Genomic DNA, 21,088 nt, shown 5'->3' with positions numbered 1-21,088 from the left:
GTGTCTAACTGAACTATTAAAATCCCGTGAGCCCCACCTTGCTGAGAGGATGCTCTCACACACCTCCTGACCTGGAGTGTGGACACATGCACCCACATCTAGGAGTGAACGTTTTGTGCTCTGTGAAATGCCGACAGCTCAGGAAGCGTCTAAAGGAGCAGTTTTACCAGCTTTTTGATGAGGGCATCAAACAAGGATGGGGAAGGGATAAGTGGTCAGGCACCCCTTGGTGAAGCTGGGGTTTGGTTGGCATCTGAGTGCCTGATGTGCAGGTGACACGTCTGGAGGTGAAGAACAGCCAGATGGTTCTGCCGGGGCCGCAGTTGACCAGACCAGGCCTGAGAAGGGAGGCCTGGGAGTTTGTGTCTAGGCAGACAGGAAGGGGGTGCCACACTGGAGGGCTGTTCCAGGGTCACCCATGCAAGTCTCTCCCTGTTCTCCCATCCACCGACACTTGGTCTTATTGTGTTTGGAGGTGTTCTATGAACACTTAGCGTCTGTCCTCTTTGCTTGGGTTTTGTCTCCCTGTGTGAGACGCGGCCACAGCCAGGAGGCTGACTTGTCGCCTCACCAAGCAAGTGGCTCCCCTGATTTTCTCCTCTCCTCCGTCCCTTCCTCCCTCTCCATTGGTGGCTTGTCTAACAACTGGCATTGGTGTTATAGAGGCACAACCCTGCCTTGTTGTGGAAACTGCTCTGTCAGGTCTGGGCGCTTTTGGCAGGGGAGGCCGGAGCCTGGAAATGAGGCCGGAGGGCACAGAAGAGCCTGGTGGTCTGGGCCTCCCTCACTGGGCTGACATCAGCACGTGCATGTGGTCCTTGGTGATGGAGGCAGAGCGATGAGAAAGACAAACCGCTTCTGTGCCCTCATATCCAGTCCGAAGTCTCTGCATGGAACTAAAATTGGAACGATTTTAGGAGGTAAAAACAGGGGGCATGGACGGTGACCCCAGCATCCAGCCCAGGGTGCCAGGCTGAGGAGGTGCCGTGCCTGGATCTTGGAAGGGTGCAGGCCCTGGCACATCTTGGGGGTGTTGCTTCTCTTTCCAAGCAAGCGAATTCTCAGACTAATGTATCAGGGCCTGGAATTTTCTCCCCGAGGCTCTTTGCACAAAATGTGAGATCAAATGCAAACAGATTAAGAAATAAAAGGCAAAAGCTGCCTCGGGATTGATGAGGCTCCTGATGGTGAAAGATAAATAGCACATGAGTTATTTCAGCTCCCGTTCCTTCCAAAATTCCGTTTCCTGGGGGAGCTTCCAGAGACTGGGAGAGGGCAGGCAGGACAAAAATAACTGTTTTCCTGGGAGGAGGAGCTCACGGGGGGCTCTGTCTCCCTCCTCCAGTGCTGCCAGAGGACCTGACAGCCTGCTCCCCCCAACCCTACCCCTGCCCCCAAAGCACGCCTGCTGGAGGGAGGGGGTGCTTCCCTCCTGCGTGGGGAGCCATCCCTGTGCCGGGTGAGGGACCCACCGGCCGAAGGTGCTGTCAGGCTGGGGACCGGAAGTGCCTCTTTTTCTTCTCTGGGTGGTTGGCTTCTTGGGGGTCTTGGTCTCTGCTACACCCCACTTTGCTCTGAAACCTGTCAAAATGAATATGAACTAACAATCAGTTCTAGGCACCCCGGGAGTGACCTCTCATCTCTCTGTCTCCCTCCCCTCCCCCAACCTTCCTCCCTTTCTTCCCATCAGTGCAGGTGCGGAGAGCATTTCCAGGGAATCGCCAACTCCTGGTTTCTCCCCTCCTCCCCCCTGCTCCCTCCCCCGACACCTCTCCCACCCCCACCCCCCATTACACAATTCCTTGTGCCTGTGGCTCATTCCCTAACCCAATTAGTTCCAGATTCCCTCTCTCACTTTTAGTTTTCCTATTTACACGAGAAAAAGCGATTTGAGTGTCTTTCCCGGTTAGTTGAATAAAGGACAGTATTCCAAGCTCCTACACTTTCCTGTCTATGTCTCTGAATGTTGATGGAGAACCACCCTCCCCCGCCTTCAGCCTGGGCAAACTTCCACGGTTTAAATCCTCCTCGGTACCCGGTAACCAACCAGAGAGGGAGTGAAGGGTCAATCACAAGGGGGTCGTAGGAGAGGTGCATCCCGGAAGACACCAGGCCGAGAAAGGAGTAAAGGAATGATACGCCCAGGAGGCGAGATCTTCCAGGCTTGTTGGGTGAAAATGACCCCTCTGTGGTAAGGAAGCCACCCAGGAAGGACTGTTTTGTCCTTTGCCTGCTGTCCCCAGATGCTGTTGGGTGTCATCTGGGAGGCGTGGGCTAGGAGGTCACCCACAGGTGGGAACACACTTGGACTCTGTGGGTCCTCTCAAGACCTAGGAGTGGAGAAACCTGTACAGAGCTTCCCTCCTTCCTCCTCACCTCCCTGGCCATCTGCATGCAGCTAGATTCCCTGATATGACCGGACTCCACGGAGAAAGTCACCTGGATTTCAGTGATCCTCTTTTGAACAAGCCCTTCTGTTTTCAGCCCTACCTCCTCCTTGGGGCTAGATCCACCATCCCAACCAGCAGCCCAAGCCAGGTACCAGGGAGGAAGCCGGAAACCCCAGGAGGGAGGGTGGGTGTGCCTGAGACCACTAGGTGTCCTCTCTGCACCGGGCACCTTCTGCAGGGCTGCAGGTGACGGCTGGAGCAGAACTGGGGGCAGAGGAGTGGGGGGATTAGGGCTCTGACCTCAGGGGTGGGGGCAGGCAGGGGCCTCCTCCCGAGGTTGGCTGGGGACCCTCGGGCCGCCTTGACCCGGGACAGGGCCAGCTGCCCACCTTCCCTCAGCCACAGCCCTGGGCTTGGTCCAGGACGACCGCGAGTGAAGTGTGAGCCCGGGCCAGCGGGGGGAGCCAGGACATCCTGAGTGAGCCAAGAGCCTCCGGGGAGTCCTGTTCCAGATCCCAAGCCGGGCGCGCAGGGGGATCCCCGCAAGGGGGCGGAGGGAAATCCAGGAGGCCCGCGGGAGGAAGCGAGCCCGGCGGCCGGGCGCGCGCACCCACGCGCACTCGCGGCGCCCCTCTCCGGGCACAGGGTGGGGAGGGGGCCGGAGAGACCCTCGGCTCCTCCGAAAGTTTCGGGCGAACCCTTTTGCCCAGAGAGCTGCCTCTCGGCTGCGCGTGTGTCCCGAGAGGGGGCCTCCCGCGCCGGCACGAGCGCAGGACCGCGCGCGGGGCTCCCTCCCCGGCTCAGTCTCCTCCCCACGCGCCCCCTCTCCGCCGGGCTGGCCAGCGCCGCCGCGTCCCCGCCGCTGCCCCCCGCCCGCGCCCGCGCCCGAGCCCGAGCCGCCGCGTCGCCGCAGGCTACCGCCTTGCCCCGAGCTCCCGGCGCGCTCGGCCCCGCTCGGCCCCGGCCCCGCGCGCGGACCATGGAGTAGGCGGGCGGCCCCGCGACGCGCTCCCGCAGCCCGCGAGGCCGGAGCAGCCCCGGTGGCCTCGCCCGCCGGCCGCGTTGGCCCGCGGCGGGTCCTCCTCCCGCCGGTCCTCCCCGCTCCTCCTCCTCGGCTGCCGCCGCCCCCGCCTCCCGGCCGCCCCCGCCGCCCCCGCCGCGCCGCCGCCCGAGGCCGAGCGCGGACGCCGAGCGTGGGAGCCATGGAGCGCGAGGAGGACGGGGACCCCGAGCGCCGGGAGGCTGCGGCGCGGGCCGGCGGCGACGAGGAGGAGGAGGAGGAAGAGGAGGGACTGAGCGACAGCGACGACGAGGACGAAGACCGGGAGACCCGCGGCGGCCGCGAGGAGGAAGAAGAGGAGGCGGCGGCCGCCGGGCGGGAGCGCAGCGAGGACGCGCCGCCGCCGCCGCCGAGCGCGGAGCTGCCTCCAGCCGCCGTGCCCGCCGCGGCCGCCCGCGACCGGAGCGGCCGCCGCCCGCCGGGGCCCCAGCCGGGGCCGCTGCCCTGCCGCCCGAAGAGGATGCCGTCGCCCGACGAGGAGGAGCGCGAGCGTCGCCGGAGCCGCCGGAGGGACCTTCTGCTGAGCCAGATAGGCTTCCTAGCCCTGGTGGCGCTGCTGCTCTGGTCGCTGTCGAGCATGCAGGACCACGACGGTGAGTGCTCGCCGCCCGCCCCGAGTGGGCGCTGCGGCTCCGGTGGTGCCGGGCTTCCCGGCCGGGCCGGCGGGCGGGGTTGCCGGGCCGAGGACGCCCCCTGCCCCTCGGAGGGGGCCCCGGAGGCGAGGACCACGCGGTGGGGCCGCGGCAGTCACGCTGGGCGCCTAGCTGCCCTGGGAACCCTCACCTGTGCCTCCCGGCTCCTGCCACGAGCTGGAGGGACTGGGGGCGGCGGCGGCGGCGGTTCCCCTAAACGAGTGCCCCGTGGCCATTAAAGTTGTCCTGGTGAGCTTTGGGCCCCAGTGCGCGTGACCACCTGTGCACTCCTTGGCTTGTGGAGGGAGGGCTGGTTGACTGGTGAGCATACAGTTCTCAAAACCTCTCAGGCGGGATGGACCGGGTAGGAAGCTCCATCCCCGCCTTTCCAGAACAGGTGCCGGGAACTCCTGATAGGAAAAAAGTGCTGGCCCCCGGCTAGGGTTTGGGACCGGTTCTCTTTCATTGGCCACTCGCTGGGCAGACCCCTTTTGTGGACTTGCATCCGGGGAAGAGGCCATTAGGCTGGACTGTCCCTCATTCTGTTCACTGCTTTCAGGGTGCCCTGCGGTGGGAGCCCCCTTTACCCACAACTTTTGTCTTATTTTTGTCCTTGGCCTTTCTTGAGCTGAAATAGACCTGGTGGAGGAATGTGCTCAGAACAGTTGTCCACGGTAAAGAGTTTGGACCCTGGGTGTGCAGATGTCAAAGAAACAGAGGAAGGTCTTGGAAGAATTACTGTTGTAAAACGGTTTTATGTCCCGGCCATTCAAGTGGCACGGTTCCTGGGAAAACAGCCATGGAAATGGTCGTGAGGAAAAGCAGTTCCAGATACAGGCTTTGGTGTTAAGATAGACAGAGCTCCAATACAAGGTGTCCTGAAGTGCAGAATGAAGGCATTTGGATAGTGATGGTCAAATATTTTTAAGGGTGCTGTCAATTAAAAAAAGGACCTCCCCCAGTTGACTGTCTCGTGCCTGGTGGGGAAAGCAGATGGTCGGTCTTGGTCCAGGTCTTAGCAGACTTCAGCATATATGGTAAAAGGAGAGAGCCCGTCCTGGTCTTCAGTGGAGCCTTTGAGACTCCCGGGTTCTCTCCACTTCTCCTGGATCCCAGAATCTCTGGCCATGAGGACTGACACCAGGAAGGTGACCGTGCCGGGTGAGGGAGGCTCGACCTCTCCAAGGGCAGTCTGACCTGCCAAGAGCAGTTCCTGGCCGCTTCACAAAGGGGGTTTTCATTAACCCCCTTTTCATCTTCTCAGTTTTGATGAGTGCAAAGCCAGTCCGTATTTCATGCCACCTTTGGAAAGGGGAGTTCCAAGTCACTTACATGCCGGCCATTTTCCTGCAGGTTGGGGTTCTCTGAGCCATCGAGTTCCACCACTTTCAAGGCTACAAAAGACATTTTTTCTGGATAGAGGATGTGACCCAGATGGGTTAAGTCCGTCGGTGGCAGGGGGCTGCCTGGGCCCTGGGAAAGCTGGGATGTTTGGAGGGAGGGGTTGTCAGACACTCTGCAAGCTTGAAACTTGGTGACTAGATGTCATTTGGAGATGGACAGAAATGTTCCTGTTAGGGACTCATGCACAGCCCTTTCCTCCATACCTTCCCTTGATCTGTCTTCTTCTTCCTTCCATCCACGTTCTTCTTTTTTTTTTTATTTTTAAATTTAATTTTATTTTTCTTGGCCGCACCATGTGCTCAGCATGCGGGATCTTAGTTCCCCGACCAGGGATCGAACCCGTGCCCCCTGCAGTGGAAGCACGGAGTTCTAACCACTGAACTGCCAGGGAGTCCCCATCCACATTCTCCTTCTGCTTCTCCACCCCTCTCCACCCCCTCCCATAAATGTGGCGCTTGAGAAGACCCCCAGCCCAGTAACTGAAGATAACAGTGAACGTCAGTGGGGGGACCGTGTGCCATCGAGCCGGCGGATGGCATGCTAGTTGTAATTCTGTCTCAGATCACCTTTTCTTCCACTAGATATTGATAATTTCATTACACGATGCACAGCAAGATTTCGCAAGGCCCAGGTTTTTCGAGATAATGTTTTAAGATACTAATTAATGTGTGTGAATCTGCAAGTGATTATTTTGCTTGAGGGGTTGCCATTCAGCATACTTAACCATCTGAATAATGACTTTTACCCCGGAAACTTGGGGGATGCTGCACTTGAGGGTCCTTCAGTATGGTTAAAGTGTTTGGAATTTAGCCTTGTATTAAAGGCACCGTGACTTGGAGAGGCCAAGTGATTCGCTTAAGGTCACACAGCAGTTGGGGAGCAGAGGAAGAAACCAAGCCGAGGTGACCTGGCTCTTTGATCCCACCTGTGTCCCCTGGTATTCATGCCGCCATCTGGGTGCAGCTTTGTAATATTTATATAACCACAGAGCGGGGTACCTTCATAATGATCAAAGGTGATATTTTTATTTATTCACCTTGAAAACCACGCAGTGATTAAGTGTAACGTCTCAGAAGCCTCTTTTCTAACACATACTGATTTTTCTTTTTTTTACATAAAAAGGACAGTTCTTTTACCAAACCAGAATAGAGATGTGTGGAAGTTATGTTATATAATCTTGTATAACATTTCGAATTGTATGGAGTCGGAGATCCCTTTCAGGACATCTAACCAAACTCAGTATAGATTCTTTCCTGCTCAGATGGGACAGGAGCACTGTTAAGCTTAAGTCAGGAAGAATTAGCGCTGGAATCAAGAAAAATGTTAATTCTCACAACAACAAAAGCAATAACAATATTAACCGGAATTTGACAGGCTCTTAAGTGCCAGGCCCTTAAGTGCCAGGCCCTGGGCTAAGTCCCCTTTCTCTGCATTGCCTCCTTGAAGCTGCAGACACTTGAGCTTCCAGTGGTGGAGGAGGAAAGAAGAGCCCTCGGTGTCCTGTTTAGTTGTTGTTGATGAAGATCTTGGTCTTGATCTGTTTTCAGAGCCAGTTGAAATACGGTGTCAGATTTGCTAACGCGATTTTCTTTTATTTTTTTGCAGTGTGAATGGATCACTTTGTATGTTTTGAGTGGTTTAAAAGTGTTTAATTTTTCTTTGCAGTAAGAAACCTGGTCCTCTTTGTCCATAAGTGGTGTGGACAAAGCCCAGAGGTCCTAACTTGGGAGTAATTAGAGACATCCCCTCCCAGAGGTCCCTAGGGTGGTGAATAGTGAAGAAGGACAGTCATGCACAGGTATATACGTATAAACTTTGAGATACTCTTTGGCTCAGTTGCTGTTGCTACATAACAGATCACCCCCAAATAGTGGTGTAAAACGACTCTTTCATGTTTTTACTCAAGGATACTTTGTGTCAGGGACTTGGTCAGGGCCTAGTGGGGCTGCCTCTGTTCCATGATGTCTGGGGCCTCAACTGGAGACACTGAAGGCCTGGGGGACTTGACAGCTGGGTCCGCAGTCGTTTGGAGGCAACATCACTACTGTGTCTGGGGTTGATGAGGGTTGTTGGCTGGGCCCTCAGCTGGGTTGTCAACCAGAACACCTACGTGTGGGCTCTCCGTATGGCCTCTCCACGTGCCTTGGCTGAACTTCCCCAGAGCATGGCAGCTGGGGTCCAGGAGAACAAGGTGGACGTGCCTGGCATTTTTATGTGTCAGCCTCAGGTGTTGCATAGTGCCACTGCCACTATTTTCTGTTGGTTAGGGCAGTGACAGATGTCAACCCGAGTTCAAGGGGAGGGGACATTGATGCCACCACTTACTCCATGGAGGATTGTCAGGATACATAGTAAGGTGAGCACATGTGATGGGAGATAACTGTTGTGGCCATCTTTGGAAAACCAGGATCTAAAGGGATGATAACTTGGGAGTGATTGTAGACATTCCCCAAGATGGTAAGAGGCAAATAATACATACATATATACACACACACACATATATACATGTGTGTATGTATATGCGTGTATGTGCATGTATGTGTATGTATATGTGTACGTATGCTTATGTGTGTATGTATATGTGCGTGTATGCATGTATGTATGTATGTATATGTGTGCACATATACATGTGTATGTGTGTATGTATGTGTTTATATGTGTATGTATATGTGTGTGTATATGTGTGTGTGTGTATGTATATGTGTGTATACAATTTCTATTGAAATACCGTCTAATCATGCTGCTTGCCTTACCTGGTTGGGTCCAGAGATGATATTTGAAGAGCCCCTGCAGTGGGGATTTGAACTGCACATTTCAGTTGCAGAGCTCAGAGCTCGCATTTAGCTTTGTGGCTTCCCGCCCCTCAGAGGACCCTGACCATGACCTTTCGGTCCCTCCTGTGGCTTCCTGGGAGGCCTGGCTGGACTCTCCAGCTGTTTCTTCCCGCCCTGCCCTCCCCTATCCGTGCATCACCACTAGGGCCTTTCTTCTGCTCCTCAGAAGGGGGACGCTTCTGGCCCTAGACCTCTAGCGCCTGCTGGTCCCACCGTTACCACCCCAGCTAGTTCAGCCTGCATCCTTCACTTCCAGGCCCAAGAGCTTCCCGACTAGACCAGGTCCCCCACTGGTCTGTTTACTCTCTGAACACACTCTGTTTTACCTTTGTAGCATTTTGTTGGCAATTATGTGTTTCTTTGGTTATGATTTGAGTACCATCTCCTCTTCACCAGAGTCTAAGCTCCAGGAGGTCAGGGATCCTGTGACCTTTCCTCACCTTTGTCACCCCATCACCCCACCCAGAGTAGATGCTCAAAAGGCATTTGTTAAGTACGGAAGCTGTTTTGATGTCTGAGCGACAGTGCCTGTGATAAAACCTAGCGACTGTGTGTCAGAGGCCCACTTACAGGCACACTGTATTTTCATGACTTCTAATTCTGCCTCCAATCCAGCAAATTCAGTGTTGTTACCCATTTTTCATGGACTGACCCTGAGCTGAGAAAGGTGAGAGCCTCCATCAGAGCCACTTCATTAACTGGCAGGGTTTGAATTCAAGCCTGCCTGCATCAGAGCTGCGTGCCTCTGCATCCCTAGCCCCAGCCTAGGAGGACTCGAATAGAAAATGGGAATCACACTGCCTTTTTCAGTCGACTCGGGAGTAAAGGAGTAACAGAAGGTTGCTTTCATAGAAGCAGTATTTTAGAAAAACATTCCTTTTCAACCTTTTCTATTTTCTGCCTAAACATATATAGATGTGTCTCCTTCCTCCTGGCTTTTCTTAGCTGCTCATCAACCCAGATTTTTCTCAAAGATTTCCTCCCCTTGTGAGTCTTAAATCCTTGTGGGAAGATTTTTTTTTACCCTGGAGGGTTGGCAAAGCCAAAAGAATTGCAAAACCAGCCATTTGCTAAGGATTCCAAGGCCTGGTGGAAGTTGGCTGATAGGATAGGATTTTGGCAACGCTCTTTTTCCTTAAGGAGATTTTTCTTCCTTGAGCAAAATAATTTCAGAGGGGGAAATAACAGTATGCAGACTTTTATAATGAGGGAACTAAGGTCCGGGGAGTTCAGAAAATGTCCCTGAAGTCGCAGAGCAAATGGGTAGTCCTGCCAAGAAGGGAATTCGAGTTTTCTCGCCTTTTCCTGCCTTCAGTTTCTGTAGAGCTTATTTGGCAGTGGTTTTTGTTTCTCATTTGCAGTGGTCTCAAACATGGTGTCATTGTGTGGGATTTGAGAATTTCAAGGATTGAGGATTCAGTGGAAGAAGGTTTTCTATGAGTGAAGCGGTGATGGGTATCTTTGGGCAGTTTAAACCATGGAGTCATGATTTCCCAGACTTGGATGGCATCTTCCAGACTTCCTCCTACTGTTAGGACTCAGTCTACCTGCTGTTCTCTCTTCATCCTCATCCCTGGGCTGGTGATGCTCTTCATTGTTGTGAGTCCTGGGGGCTTCACCCTCCCTCAGTGGTCTTCCCAACCCTGCCCCCACCTTTGTAAACGGTCCCTTATGAAACTCCCTTAACAGCAGCAGTTTCTTCCCAGACCCAACTGGTGTAAGATACAGGGACCTTCTCTCCTTCATTCAGTAAACATGTGGCTGGGGTGACAGCTGTGTCTCAGACGGATACCCAGAGTACCCTCATGATGCTCAGACTTTAGTGGGAAGAGAGGCATTGAACAACTAATTTTCAAGAATTATGAGAAATACAAATGAGAAATACAACATGGCATGGAGGAGATGCGGGTGATCAGGAGAAGCTGGAACCTGGAAAATAAAGGAATTAGGTTGGTGAAGAATGGAAAACAAAAACAAACTTATAGAAAAATAGGTAAAAGAAATGGGAAGGGAATTTGCAAAACCAACCAAACAAATTGCAAATGGCCGAGAGACACAAGTAAAAATCCTCAGCCTTGATAGTAACCAGGGATATCTAAATTTTAAAATTATGGGTTATCATTTTTCAATATCAGACTAGCGAAAATGAAAATGAAGTGTTGGCAAAGGTGCAAGGGAGACCACTTCTCTCATTTACTGCAGGTGAAGATGTAAATACATTGGTACCCAGCATGGTGGGAGGCTGCAGCGGGTTGATCAGGTGTTAGGCACAGACCCTCCATGAAGCCTCAGCCTCTTAACGAGATCCATGTGTAGAAAGGGGAGAGGTGGGATGAGAATGCCAGTGCAGGGGTATTTGAGACTTGGATAGAAATGCAGCTTGCCTGGACCCGTCCGTGACCATGGAGCAGGTTGGTCCTGACCCTGTGAATCTAGAGCGTAGAGATTAGCTGAGTGTTCCAGGGAACAGGGGAAGGGCCCTTGTCATTTCTGGAGCTGTCCAGACCCGTACAAGTTGCTTATTCAAATGGTGAGATCCAGCCATTATTTTTGCTTGTCAGTCACTCTTCATTTCTGGGAGAGGGGAACAAATAAAGTCAGCTCGTCAGTGACCTAGTTCAGGGGAATGTCACATTGCAACTTTGTAGTTTTCTTTTCATTTTTCTCTTTGTGCTTCTGCATTGTTTGGCCTGAGCAGAGGTCATTTTCACTCTGGTGACATGAAACTGAACTTGTGAAGGACAGGAAGTAACAGACGGGTTTCTTGAGCAGAATTTTGACCTAAGAACAAAGGGCATGGGCGACCAGGAGAAACGGGGTGTCACAGGGGACATCAGGAAGTCACAAGCGCCATTTTTTTATATATTCTCTTTCAGATTCTTTTCCATTATAGTTTATTCCAAGATATTGAATATAATTCCCTGTGCATTACAGTAGGACCTTGTTATTTTATAAATAGTAGTCTGTCTCCGTTAATCCCATACTCCTAATTTATCCCTCCCCCAGCCCGTTGCCCCTTTGATAACCATAAGTTTGTTTTCTGTGTTTGTGAGCCTGTTTCTGTTTTGTAAATAAGTTCATTTGTATCATTTTTTTAGATTTCACATCTAAGTGATATTAAATGATATTTGTCTTTCTCTGTTTGGCTTACTTCACTTAGTATGATAATCTCTAGGTCTATCCATGTTGCTGCAAATGGCATTATTTCATTCTTTCTTATGGCTGAGTAATATTCCACAGTAGATATATACCACCTTCTTTATCTGTTTATCTGTTGATGGACATTTTGGTTGCTTCCATGTCTTGGCTATTGTGAGTAGTGCTGCAGTGAACATTGGGGTGCGTGTATCTTTTCGAATTAGAGTTTTTTCCAGTTATATGCCCAGGAGTGGGATTGCTGGATCATAGGGTAACTCTGTTTTTAGTTTTTTTTATTAGTGCCATTTTTAAGAAAGAACATGAAATACACACTTTTGGACATTTTGACTTCGATTACTGGTAGGACATCTAGGTGGAATATAGCTGATGATTGAAAGTCAAGATTATAAGTAGTTGCTACAGATAAAGGTCTGTGAGGTTATGCATGAGGGTGAAAATTGTACCTTTGGTTAGTTCTGTGGGTCTCAATCTTCTGTGCCTGTTGTAATCACTGGGGAACTGTAAACCTCATGTCTGGGTCCTACCCCACAAGGGATTGTGAGGTTATGCTCCAGGGTGTAGCCTGGGCATTGGGATTTTCCTGGAACTCACATATGTGTCTTTCTTGGTTTATTCCTTCATTTTTGGTATGCAGTTTTGGGATCACACACTCATGGTGCCTCCTAAGACAGGGGGTGTGGAAATAACAAAACAAAGGTTTGAGACATTGTGGGCTTGAAAATATATTCTATCCCCACACTTAGAAGATCTTTAGGCTGCATCAAGGGTTTGGGTTGGAGCACATTTTCTTTAGAATTTTGAAGGCATGGCTCTTCCAGCCTCTGGTGTTGCCTCTGAGAAGCCTGACGCTGTCCTAGTTTTTAATTGTTTTGTATGAAACCTGTTTTTTCCCCCTCTAAAAGCATGTGTGCTCTTTGCTTTGTTCCTGATGTTCAGTCATATCACAATTAGATGACTGTTAAGGTTCTGTTTTCATGCATTTTCCTGGGTACACTTGCCTGGTTCTTTTAATCTGGAAACTTGTGTCCTTCAGGTCTGGGAACTTGTCTTTTGTTATTTCCTCCATCCTAAATTCTCTCTTTACTCTTTCTGGATTACCTATTATTTGGGTGTTTGACTTCCTGCATTGATCTTCTGATTTTCTTATCTCTTCTCTCCTGTTTTTTTTTCCTCATCCTTTTACTCTAATTTCTTTAGGTTTTCTTAGCCATACCTTCTAATTCTTATGCTGAGCTTTTGATTTCTGCTGTCATATTTTTAACTTCCAAGAGGTCCTTTTTCATCTGAAAATTATTTTTAGTACCATCCTGTTCTGCCTCATCAATACAGTATAATTTCTTATATCCCAAAGTATATTAATAGTAGTCTTCGAGGTTTTCTTTTCTTTTTATGGACTCTCTTTCTCCAAGTTGCTGTTGTCTGTTTGTTGTTATTTTTCACATTATGCGCTTTCTTCTTATGTCAAGGGATCTTTGGCCTCAACTCATATTTAAGGGAGGCCATTAACGAGGATTGGGAACTATGCACATAGGAGGGTCTGCTGATGGTGCCTCTGTAAGGTGATCTGACTGGACCATGTCACTGGGCAATGCTCCTTTCTCTAGTTTTAGATCTTTATCATGGGGTGGTGAGATTTCCCAGAGGAAGGTCACCCAGTGCCCTGTCCTGTGGGCAAAGACCTGGTTACTTTGGGGAATCCAGTGGAGATGAAGTGGGGGTTGTGTATATGTAGTGGGTTGTTCAGCAGAAACACTCCTATACTCAAGGGCAATGTGAGTATGAAAGAGCTGACAATTTATTTTGATACATTGCAGGACCATCCCAAGCTGCTTGAAGTCTCCCTCCCTCCCTCCCCTCCTCCCTTCCCTCCTCCCTTCCTGCCCTCCTTTTCTTTCTTTTAACTCCTATGCACATGAAACTGGTAAGAATTGTTGCCTCCTGGGATGGCTAATGGTCAGGGTAGGGGAAGGCATAGTTTTTTACCGTATCCTTTTTTATTAATTGAATTTTTTGTATAGGGATAATTGTAGGCTCACTGCAGTTGTAAGAGAGAATACAAAGAGATCCCTTGTATGTTTCCTCCGACTGTAACATTCTTGCAAAACTTGAGTATAATGTCATAACCAGAGTAGCAACAGTGATGCAACCCATGAACCTTATTCAGATTTCCCGTTTCTTTTTCCAGTGCATGTGGGCACAGGCGTGCATGTGTGTGTATTACATTCTATCCAGTTTTATCACCTGTGTAGGTTCCTGTAACCAACCCAGTCAAAATATTGGACTGACTCAACATCACAAGGATGGCTTGTGTTGCCCTTTTATAACCACACACACTTCGTGTACCTTTTTGTACAAAAGGAACAGTCATGTTAAGTAACTCCTATCACCTACTCCAAAAATAAAGCTAATTAGAAAATTATAACTTTAATAATTAAGGGAGAGATTGAAGATGGCAGAGGAGTAAGATGTGGAGATCACCTTTCTCCCCACACATACATCAGAAATACATCTACATGTGGAATAGTTCCTACAGAACACCTACTGGGGCTTCCCTGGTGGCGCAGTGGTTGAGAGTCCGCCTGCCGATGCAGGGGAAACGGGTTCGTGCCCCGGTCTGGGAAGATCCCACATGCCGCGGAGTGGCTGGGCCCGTGAGCCATGGCCGCTGGGCCTGTGTGTCCGGAGCCTGTGCTCCGCAACGGGAGAGGCCACAACAGTGAGAGGCCCACATACCGCAAAAAAAAAAAAAAAAAGAACACCTACTGAACGCTGGCAGAAGACCTCAGACCTCCCAAAAGGCAAGAAACTCCCCACGTACCTGGCCATGTGGCTGACAGAGTCTTGGAGCTCCAGCCTGGTGTGCGGCCTGAGCTGCTGAGGTGGGAGAGCCAAAATCAGAACATTGGTTCACCAGAGACCTCCCGGCCCCATGTAATAGCAAACAGTGAAAGCTGTCTTAGAGATCTCTATCTCAACACTAAGACCCAGCTCCACTCAACGACCAGCAAGCTACAGCGCTGGACACCCTATGCCAAACAACTAGCAAGACAGGAACACAACCCCACCTATTAGCAGAGAAGCTGCCTAAAATCATAATAAGTCCACAGACACCCCCAAAACACACCACCAGACGTGGACCTGCCCACCAGAAAGACAAGATCCAGCCTCATCCACCAGAACAGAGGCACTAGTCCCCTCCACCAGGAAGCCTACACAACCCACTGAACCAACCTTAGCCACTGGGGACAGACGCCAAAAACAACGGGAAATACAGACCTGCAGCCTGCAAAAAGGAGACCCCAAACACAGTAAGATAAACAAAATGAGAAGACAGAAAAACACACAGCAGGTGAAGGAGCAAAATAAAAACCCACCAGACCTAAGAAATGAAGAGGAAATAGGCAGTCTACTGAAAAAGAATTCAGAATAATGATAGTAAAGATGATCCAAAATCTTGGAAATAGAATGGAGAAAATACAAGAAATGTTTAACAAGGACCTAGAAGAACTAAAGAGCAAACAATGATGAACAACACAATAAATGAAATTAAAAATTCTCTAGAAGGGATCAATAGCAGAATAACTGAGGCAGAAGAACGGATAAGTGACCTGGAAGATAAAATAGTGGAAATAACTACTGCAGAGCAGAATAAAGAAAAAAGAATGAAAAGGATTGAGGACAGTCTCAGAGATATCTGGGACGACATTAAATGCACCAACATTCGAATTATAGGGGTCCCAGAAGAAGAAGAGAAAAAGCAAGGAAGGGACTGAGAAAATATTTGAAGAGATTATAGTTGAAAACTTCCCTAATATGGGAAAGGAAATAGTTAATCAAGTCCAGGAAGCACAGAGAGTCCCATACAGGATAAATCCAAGGAAAAACATGCCAAGACACATATAAATCAAGCTATCAAAAATTTAATACAAAGAAAAAATATTAAAAGCAGCAAGGGAAAAGCAACAAATAACATACAAGGGAATCCCCATAAGGTTAACAGCTGATCTTTCAGCAGAAATTCTGCAACCCAGAAGGGAGTGGCAGGACATATTTAAAGTGATGAAAGGGAAAAACCTACAACCAAGATTACTCTACCCCACAAGGATCTCGTTCAGATTCAACGGAGAAACCAAAAGCTTTACCGGCAAGCAAAAGCTAAGAGAATTCAGCACCACCAAACCAGCTTTACAACAAATCCTAAAGGCACTTCTCTAGGCAGGAAGGACAAGAGAAGGAAAAGACCTACAATAACAAACACAAAACAATTAAGAAAATGGTAATAGGAACACACATATCGATAACTGCCTTAAATGTAAATGGATTAAATGCTCCAACCAAAAGATATAGACTGGCTGAATGGATACAGAAACAAGGCCCGTATATATGCTGTCTACAGGAGACCCACTTCAGACCTAGGGACACATACAGACTGAAAGTGAGGGGATGGAAAAAGATATTCCATGCAAATGGAAATCAAAAGAAAGCTGGAGTAGCAATTCTCATATCAGACAAAATAGACTTTAAAATAAAGACTATTACAAGAGACAAGGATACTACATAATGATCAAGGGATCAGTACAAAAAGAAGGTATAACAATTGTAAATATTTATGCACCCAACATAGGAGCACCTCGATACTTAAGGCAAATGCTAACAGCCATAAAAGGGAAAATCGACAGTAACACAATCATAGTATGGGACTTTAACACCCCACTTTCACCAATGAACAAATCAGCCAAAATGAAAATCAATAAGGAAACAGAAGCTTTAAATGATACATTAAACAAGATGGACTTAATTGATTTTATAGGACATTCCATCCAAAAAGAACAAAATACACTTTCTTCTCAAGTGCTCATGGAAAATTCTCCAGGATAGATCACATCTTGGGTTACAAATCAAGCCTTGGTAAATTTAAGAAAATTGAAATCGTATGAAGTATCTTTTCCGACCACAACGCTATGAGACTAGATAGCAATTACAGGAAAAAAATCTGTAAAAAATACAAACACATGGAGGCTAAACAATACACTACTAAATAATGAAGAGATCCCTGAAGAAATCAAAGAGGAAATCAAAAAATACCTAGAAACAAATGACAGTGAAAACACGACAACCCAAAATCTATGGGTTGCAGCAAAAGCAGTTCTAAGAAGGAAGTTTATAGCAATACAATCCTACCTCAAGAAACAAGAAACATCTCAAATAAACAACCTAACTTACACCTAAAACAATTATAGAAAGAACAAAAACCCCCCAGAGTTAGCAGAAGGAAAGAAATCATAAAGATCAGATCAGAAATGAAAAAGAAATGAAGGAAACAATAGCTGAGGTCAGTAAAACTAAAAGCTGGTTCTTTGAGAAGATAAAACAAAATTGATAAACCATTAGCGAGACTCATCAAGAAAAAAAGGGAGAAAACTCAAAGAATTAGAAATGAAAAAGTAACAACTGACAGTGCAGCAATACAAAGGATCAGAGAGATTACAACAAGCAACTCTATGCCAATAAAATGGACAACCTGGATGACATGGACAAATTCTTAGAAAAGCACAACCTCCTGAGGCTGAACCAGGAAGAAATAGAAAATATAAACAGACCAATCACAGGTACTGAAATTGAAACTGTGATTAAAAATCTTCCAACAGGGCTTCCCTGGTGGCACAGTGGTTGAGAGTCCGCCTGCCAATGCAGGGGACACGGGTTCGTGCCCCGGTCCGGACGATCCCACATGCCTCAGAGTGGCTGGGTCCATGGGCCATGGCTGCTGAGCCTGTGCGTCTGGAGCCTTTGCTCCGCAATGGGAGAGGCCACAACAGTGAGAGGCCCGCGTACCGCAAAAAAAAAAAAAAAAATCTTCCAACAAACAGAAGTTCAGGGCCAGATGGATTCACAGGCGAATTCTGTCAAACATTTAGAGAAGAGAGAACACCTGCCCTTCTCAAACTCTTCCAAAATATAGCAGAGGGAGGAACACTCCCAAACTCATTCTACGAGGCCACCATCACCCTGAGACCAAAACCAAAGATGTCACAAAAAAAGAAAACTACAGACCAATATCACTGATGAACATAGATGCAAAAATCCTCAACAAAATACTAGCAGACAGAATCTAGCAGCACATTAAAAGGATCGTACACCATGATCAAGTGGGGTTTATCCCAGGAATGCAAGGATTCTTCAATATATGCAAATCAATCAGTGTGATAAACCATCTTACCAAAATGAAGGATAAAAACCATATGATCATCTCAATAGATGCAGAAAAAGCTTTTGGCAAAATTCAATACCCATTTATGATAAAATCTCTCCAGAAAGTAGGTATAGAGAGAGCTTACCTCAACGTAATAAAGGCCATATATGACAAACCCACAGCCAACATCATTCTCAATGGTGAAAAACTGAAACCATTTCCACTAAGATAAGGAACAAACAAGGTTTCCCACTATCACCACTATTATTTGACATAGTTTTGGAAGTTTTAGCCACGGCAATCAGAGAAGAAAAAGCAATAAAAGGAATTCAAATCAGAAAAGAAGAAGTAAAACTGTCACTGTTTGCAGATGACATGATCCTATACATAGAGAATCCCAAATATGCTACCAGAAAACTACTAGAACAAATCAATGAATTTGGTAAAGTAGCAGGATACAAAATTAATGCACAGAAATCTCTTGCATTCCTATACACTAATGATGAAAATTCTGAAAGAGAAATTAAGGAAACACTCCCATTTATCATTGCAACAAAAAGAATAAAATACCTAGGAATAAAGCTACCTATGGAGACAAAAGACCTGTATGCAGAAAACTGTAAGACACTGATGAAAGAAAATAAAGATGATACAAACAGATGGAGAGATATACCATGTTCTTGGATTGGAAGAATCAACATTGTGAAAATGACTATACTACTCAAAGCAATCTACAGATTCAGTGCAATCCCTATCAAACTACTAATGGCATTTTTCACAGAACTAGAAAAAACAATTTCACAATTTGTATAGAAACACAAAAGACCCTGAATAGCCAAAACAATCTTGAGAAAGAAAAACGGAGCTGGAGGAATCAGGCTCCCTGACTTCAGACTATACTACAAAGCTACAGTAATCAAGACAATATGGTACTGGCACAAAAACAGAAATATAGATCAATGGAACAGCATAGAAAGCCCAGAGATAAACCCACACGCATATGGTCACCTTATCTTTGATAAAGGAGGCAAGAATATACAGTGGAGAAAAGACAGCCTCTTCAATAAGTGGTGCTGGGATAACTGGACAGCTACATGTAAAAGAATGAAATTAGAATGCTCCCTAACATCATACACAAAAATAAGCTCAGAATAGATTAAAGACCTAAATATAAGGCCAGACACTATAAAACTCTTAGAGGAAAACATAGGCAGAACACTCTATGGCATACATCACAGCAAGATCCTTTTTGACCCACCTAGAGAAATGGAAATACAAACAAAAATAAACAAATGGGACCTAATGAAACTTAAAAGCTTTTGCACAGCAAAGGAAACCGTAAACATGCCGAAAAGACAACCCTCAGAATGGGAGAAAATATTTTCAAATGAAGCAACTGACAAAGGATTAATCTCCAAAATATACAGGCAGCTCATACAGCTCAATATCATAAAAACAAACAGCCGAATCCACAAATGGGCAGAAGATCTAAATAGACATTTCTCCAAAGAAGATATACAGATTGCCAACAAACACATGAAAGGATGCTCAGCATCACTTATCATTAGAGAAATGCAAATCAAAACTATGGTGAGGTATCACCTCACACCAGTCAGAATGGCCATCATTAAAAAATCTACAAACAATAAATGCTGGAGAGGGTGTGGAGAAAAGGGAAACCTCTTGCACTGTTGGTGAGAATGTAAATTGATACAGCCACTATGGAGAACAGTATGGAGGTTCCTTAAAAAACTAAAAATAGAACTACCATACAACCCAGCAATCCCACTACTGGGCATATACCCTGAGAAAACCATAATTCAAAAAGAGTCATGCACTACAATGTTCACTGCAGCTCTGTTTACAATAGCCAGGACATGGAAGCAACCTAAGTGTCCATCCACAGATGAATGGATAAAGAAGATGTGGTACATGTATACAATGGAGTATTACTCATCCATAAAAAGAAACGAAATTGAGTTATTTGTAGTGAGGTGGATGGACCTAGAGTCTGTCATACAGAGTGAAGTAAGTCAGAAAGAGAAAAACAAATACTGTATGCTAACACATGTATATGGAATCTAAAAAAAAATGGTTCTGAAGAACCTAGGGGCAGGACAGGAATAAAGACACAGACGTAGAGAATGGGCTTGGGGACACGGGGAGGGGGAAGGGTAAGCTGGGATGAAGTGAGAGAGTGGCATGGACATATATACACGACCAAGTGTAAAATATATAGCTCGTGGGAAGCAGCTGCATAGCACAGGGAGATCAGCTCGGTGTTTTGTGACCACCTAGAGGGGGTGGTATAGGGAGGGTGGGAGGGAGACGCAAGAGGGAGGAGATATGGGGATATATATTTATGTATAGCTGACTCACTTTGTTATACAGCAGAACCTAACACACCATTGTAAAGCAATTATACTCCAATAAAGATGTTAAAAAAAAAGAAAAAAAAATAGGGCTTCCCTGGTGGCGCAGTGGTTGAGAGTCCGCCTGCCGATGCGGGGGACACAGGTTCGTGCCCCGGCCCAGGAAGATCCCACATGCTGTGGAGCGGCTGAGCCCGTGAACCATGGCCGCTGGGCCTGCGCGTCCGGAGCCTGTGCTCCGCAACGGGAGAGGCCACAACAGTGAGAGGCCCGCGTACCGCAAAAAAAAAAAAAAAAAAAAAAAGAATTAAGGGAAATTCCACCACCAGTAATGTTGTTCTACTCCAAAGACTGCTTGTAACTTTTGGGAGGGGAGACAAGTGTAAGGAAGGTCAGTTTGCATTAGTGAGGTTAGGACGGACATTGCGGGGTGGTTCTCAATCCCTGCAGTTTGATTACTTTCAGGTACAGTAACCTGAACTAACTGCCAGATAAAGGCCATGCACGGCTAGCTAACAGGTTCCTTGATGAATAATTTTTTCTGTCATTTGCACAATATTTCCGAATGAATGCTCTGTGAAAATAGTTCACTCAAGTACTTTGTTACTCCAAGCAGTTTAGATGCTCTTTGAAACACTGCTTTCACCATTATTTGTTGGCTGTTGTAGAATATTGGAGATGGAGATCTTGGGGACCTTGTATTTTAACATCTGATTTTATGTTTGAGGAAACTCAAGTGAAAGAGAATTTAAATTGGGGCCAGAACCCTGGTTTTCTGACTCGTTGCTTAGTAAATACTTAAGAAAAAAATAGCAGAAAGGTCAGATCAGAAATATATTTAATGCAGATTGCCTGGGTGAAATTATTTCAAATTCAGAAATGTTTTTGAAGTGCTGGCGTTTTGCTGGGAATTATATGGCATGCAGTGTGGTCACTAAATGGGGAAAATGAGGGAATTTTTGAGTGAGCTACTTCCTGTAGCAAATAAGAGACTTGTTTATTCAGAAATATTGGTTCTCGGGACACTCTTAGCTTGCTTTAGGA

At 47.3% G+C, this 21,088-nt stretch overlaps 1 protein-coding gene across 1 annotated transcript in view; it reads left to right on the top strand.

The window, feature by feature from the left end:
* Positions 1-3,592: 3,592 nt before the first annotated feature.
* Positions 3,593-21,088, top strand: part of SLC24A3 (solute carrier family 24 member 3) — a gene marked incomplete at both ends in the record, with an annotated part of 474,110 nt that continues 456,614 nt past the window's right edge. Inside the window, one exon of the mRNA XM_079718743.1 lies at positions 3,593-4,043. Coding sequence (XP_079574869.1) covers positions 3,593-4,043 — 451 coding nt within the window. The remainder of the gene's footprint in view (positions 4,044-21,088) is intronic.

The sequence above is a fragment of the Hyperoodon ampullatus genome, assembly GCF_949752795.1.
Source record: "Hyperoodon ampullatus genome assembly, chromosome: 14".
Lineage (NCBI taxonomy): Eukaryota > Metazoa > Chordata > Mammalia > Artiodactyla > Ziphiidae > Hyperoodon > Hyperoodon ampullatus.
The sequence above is the reverse complement of the archived record's forward strand: the minus strand, read 5'-3'. Positions and strand labels throughout refer to the sequence as shown.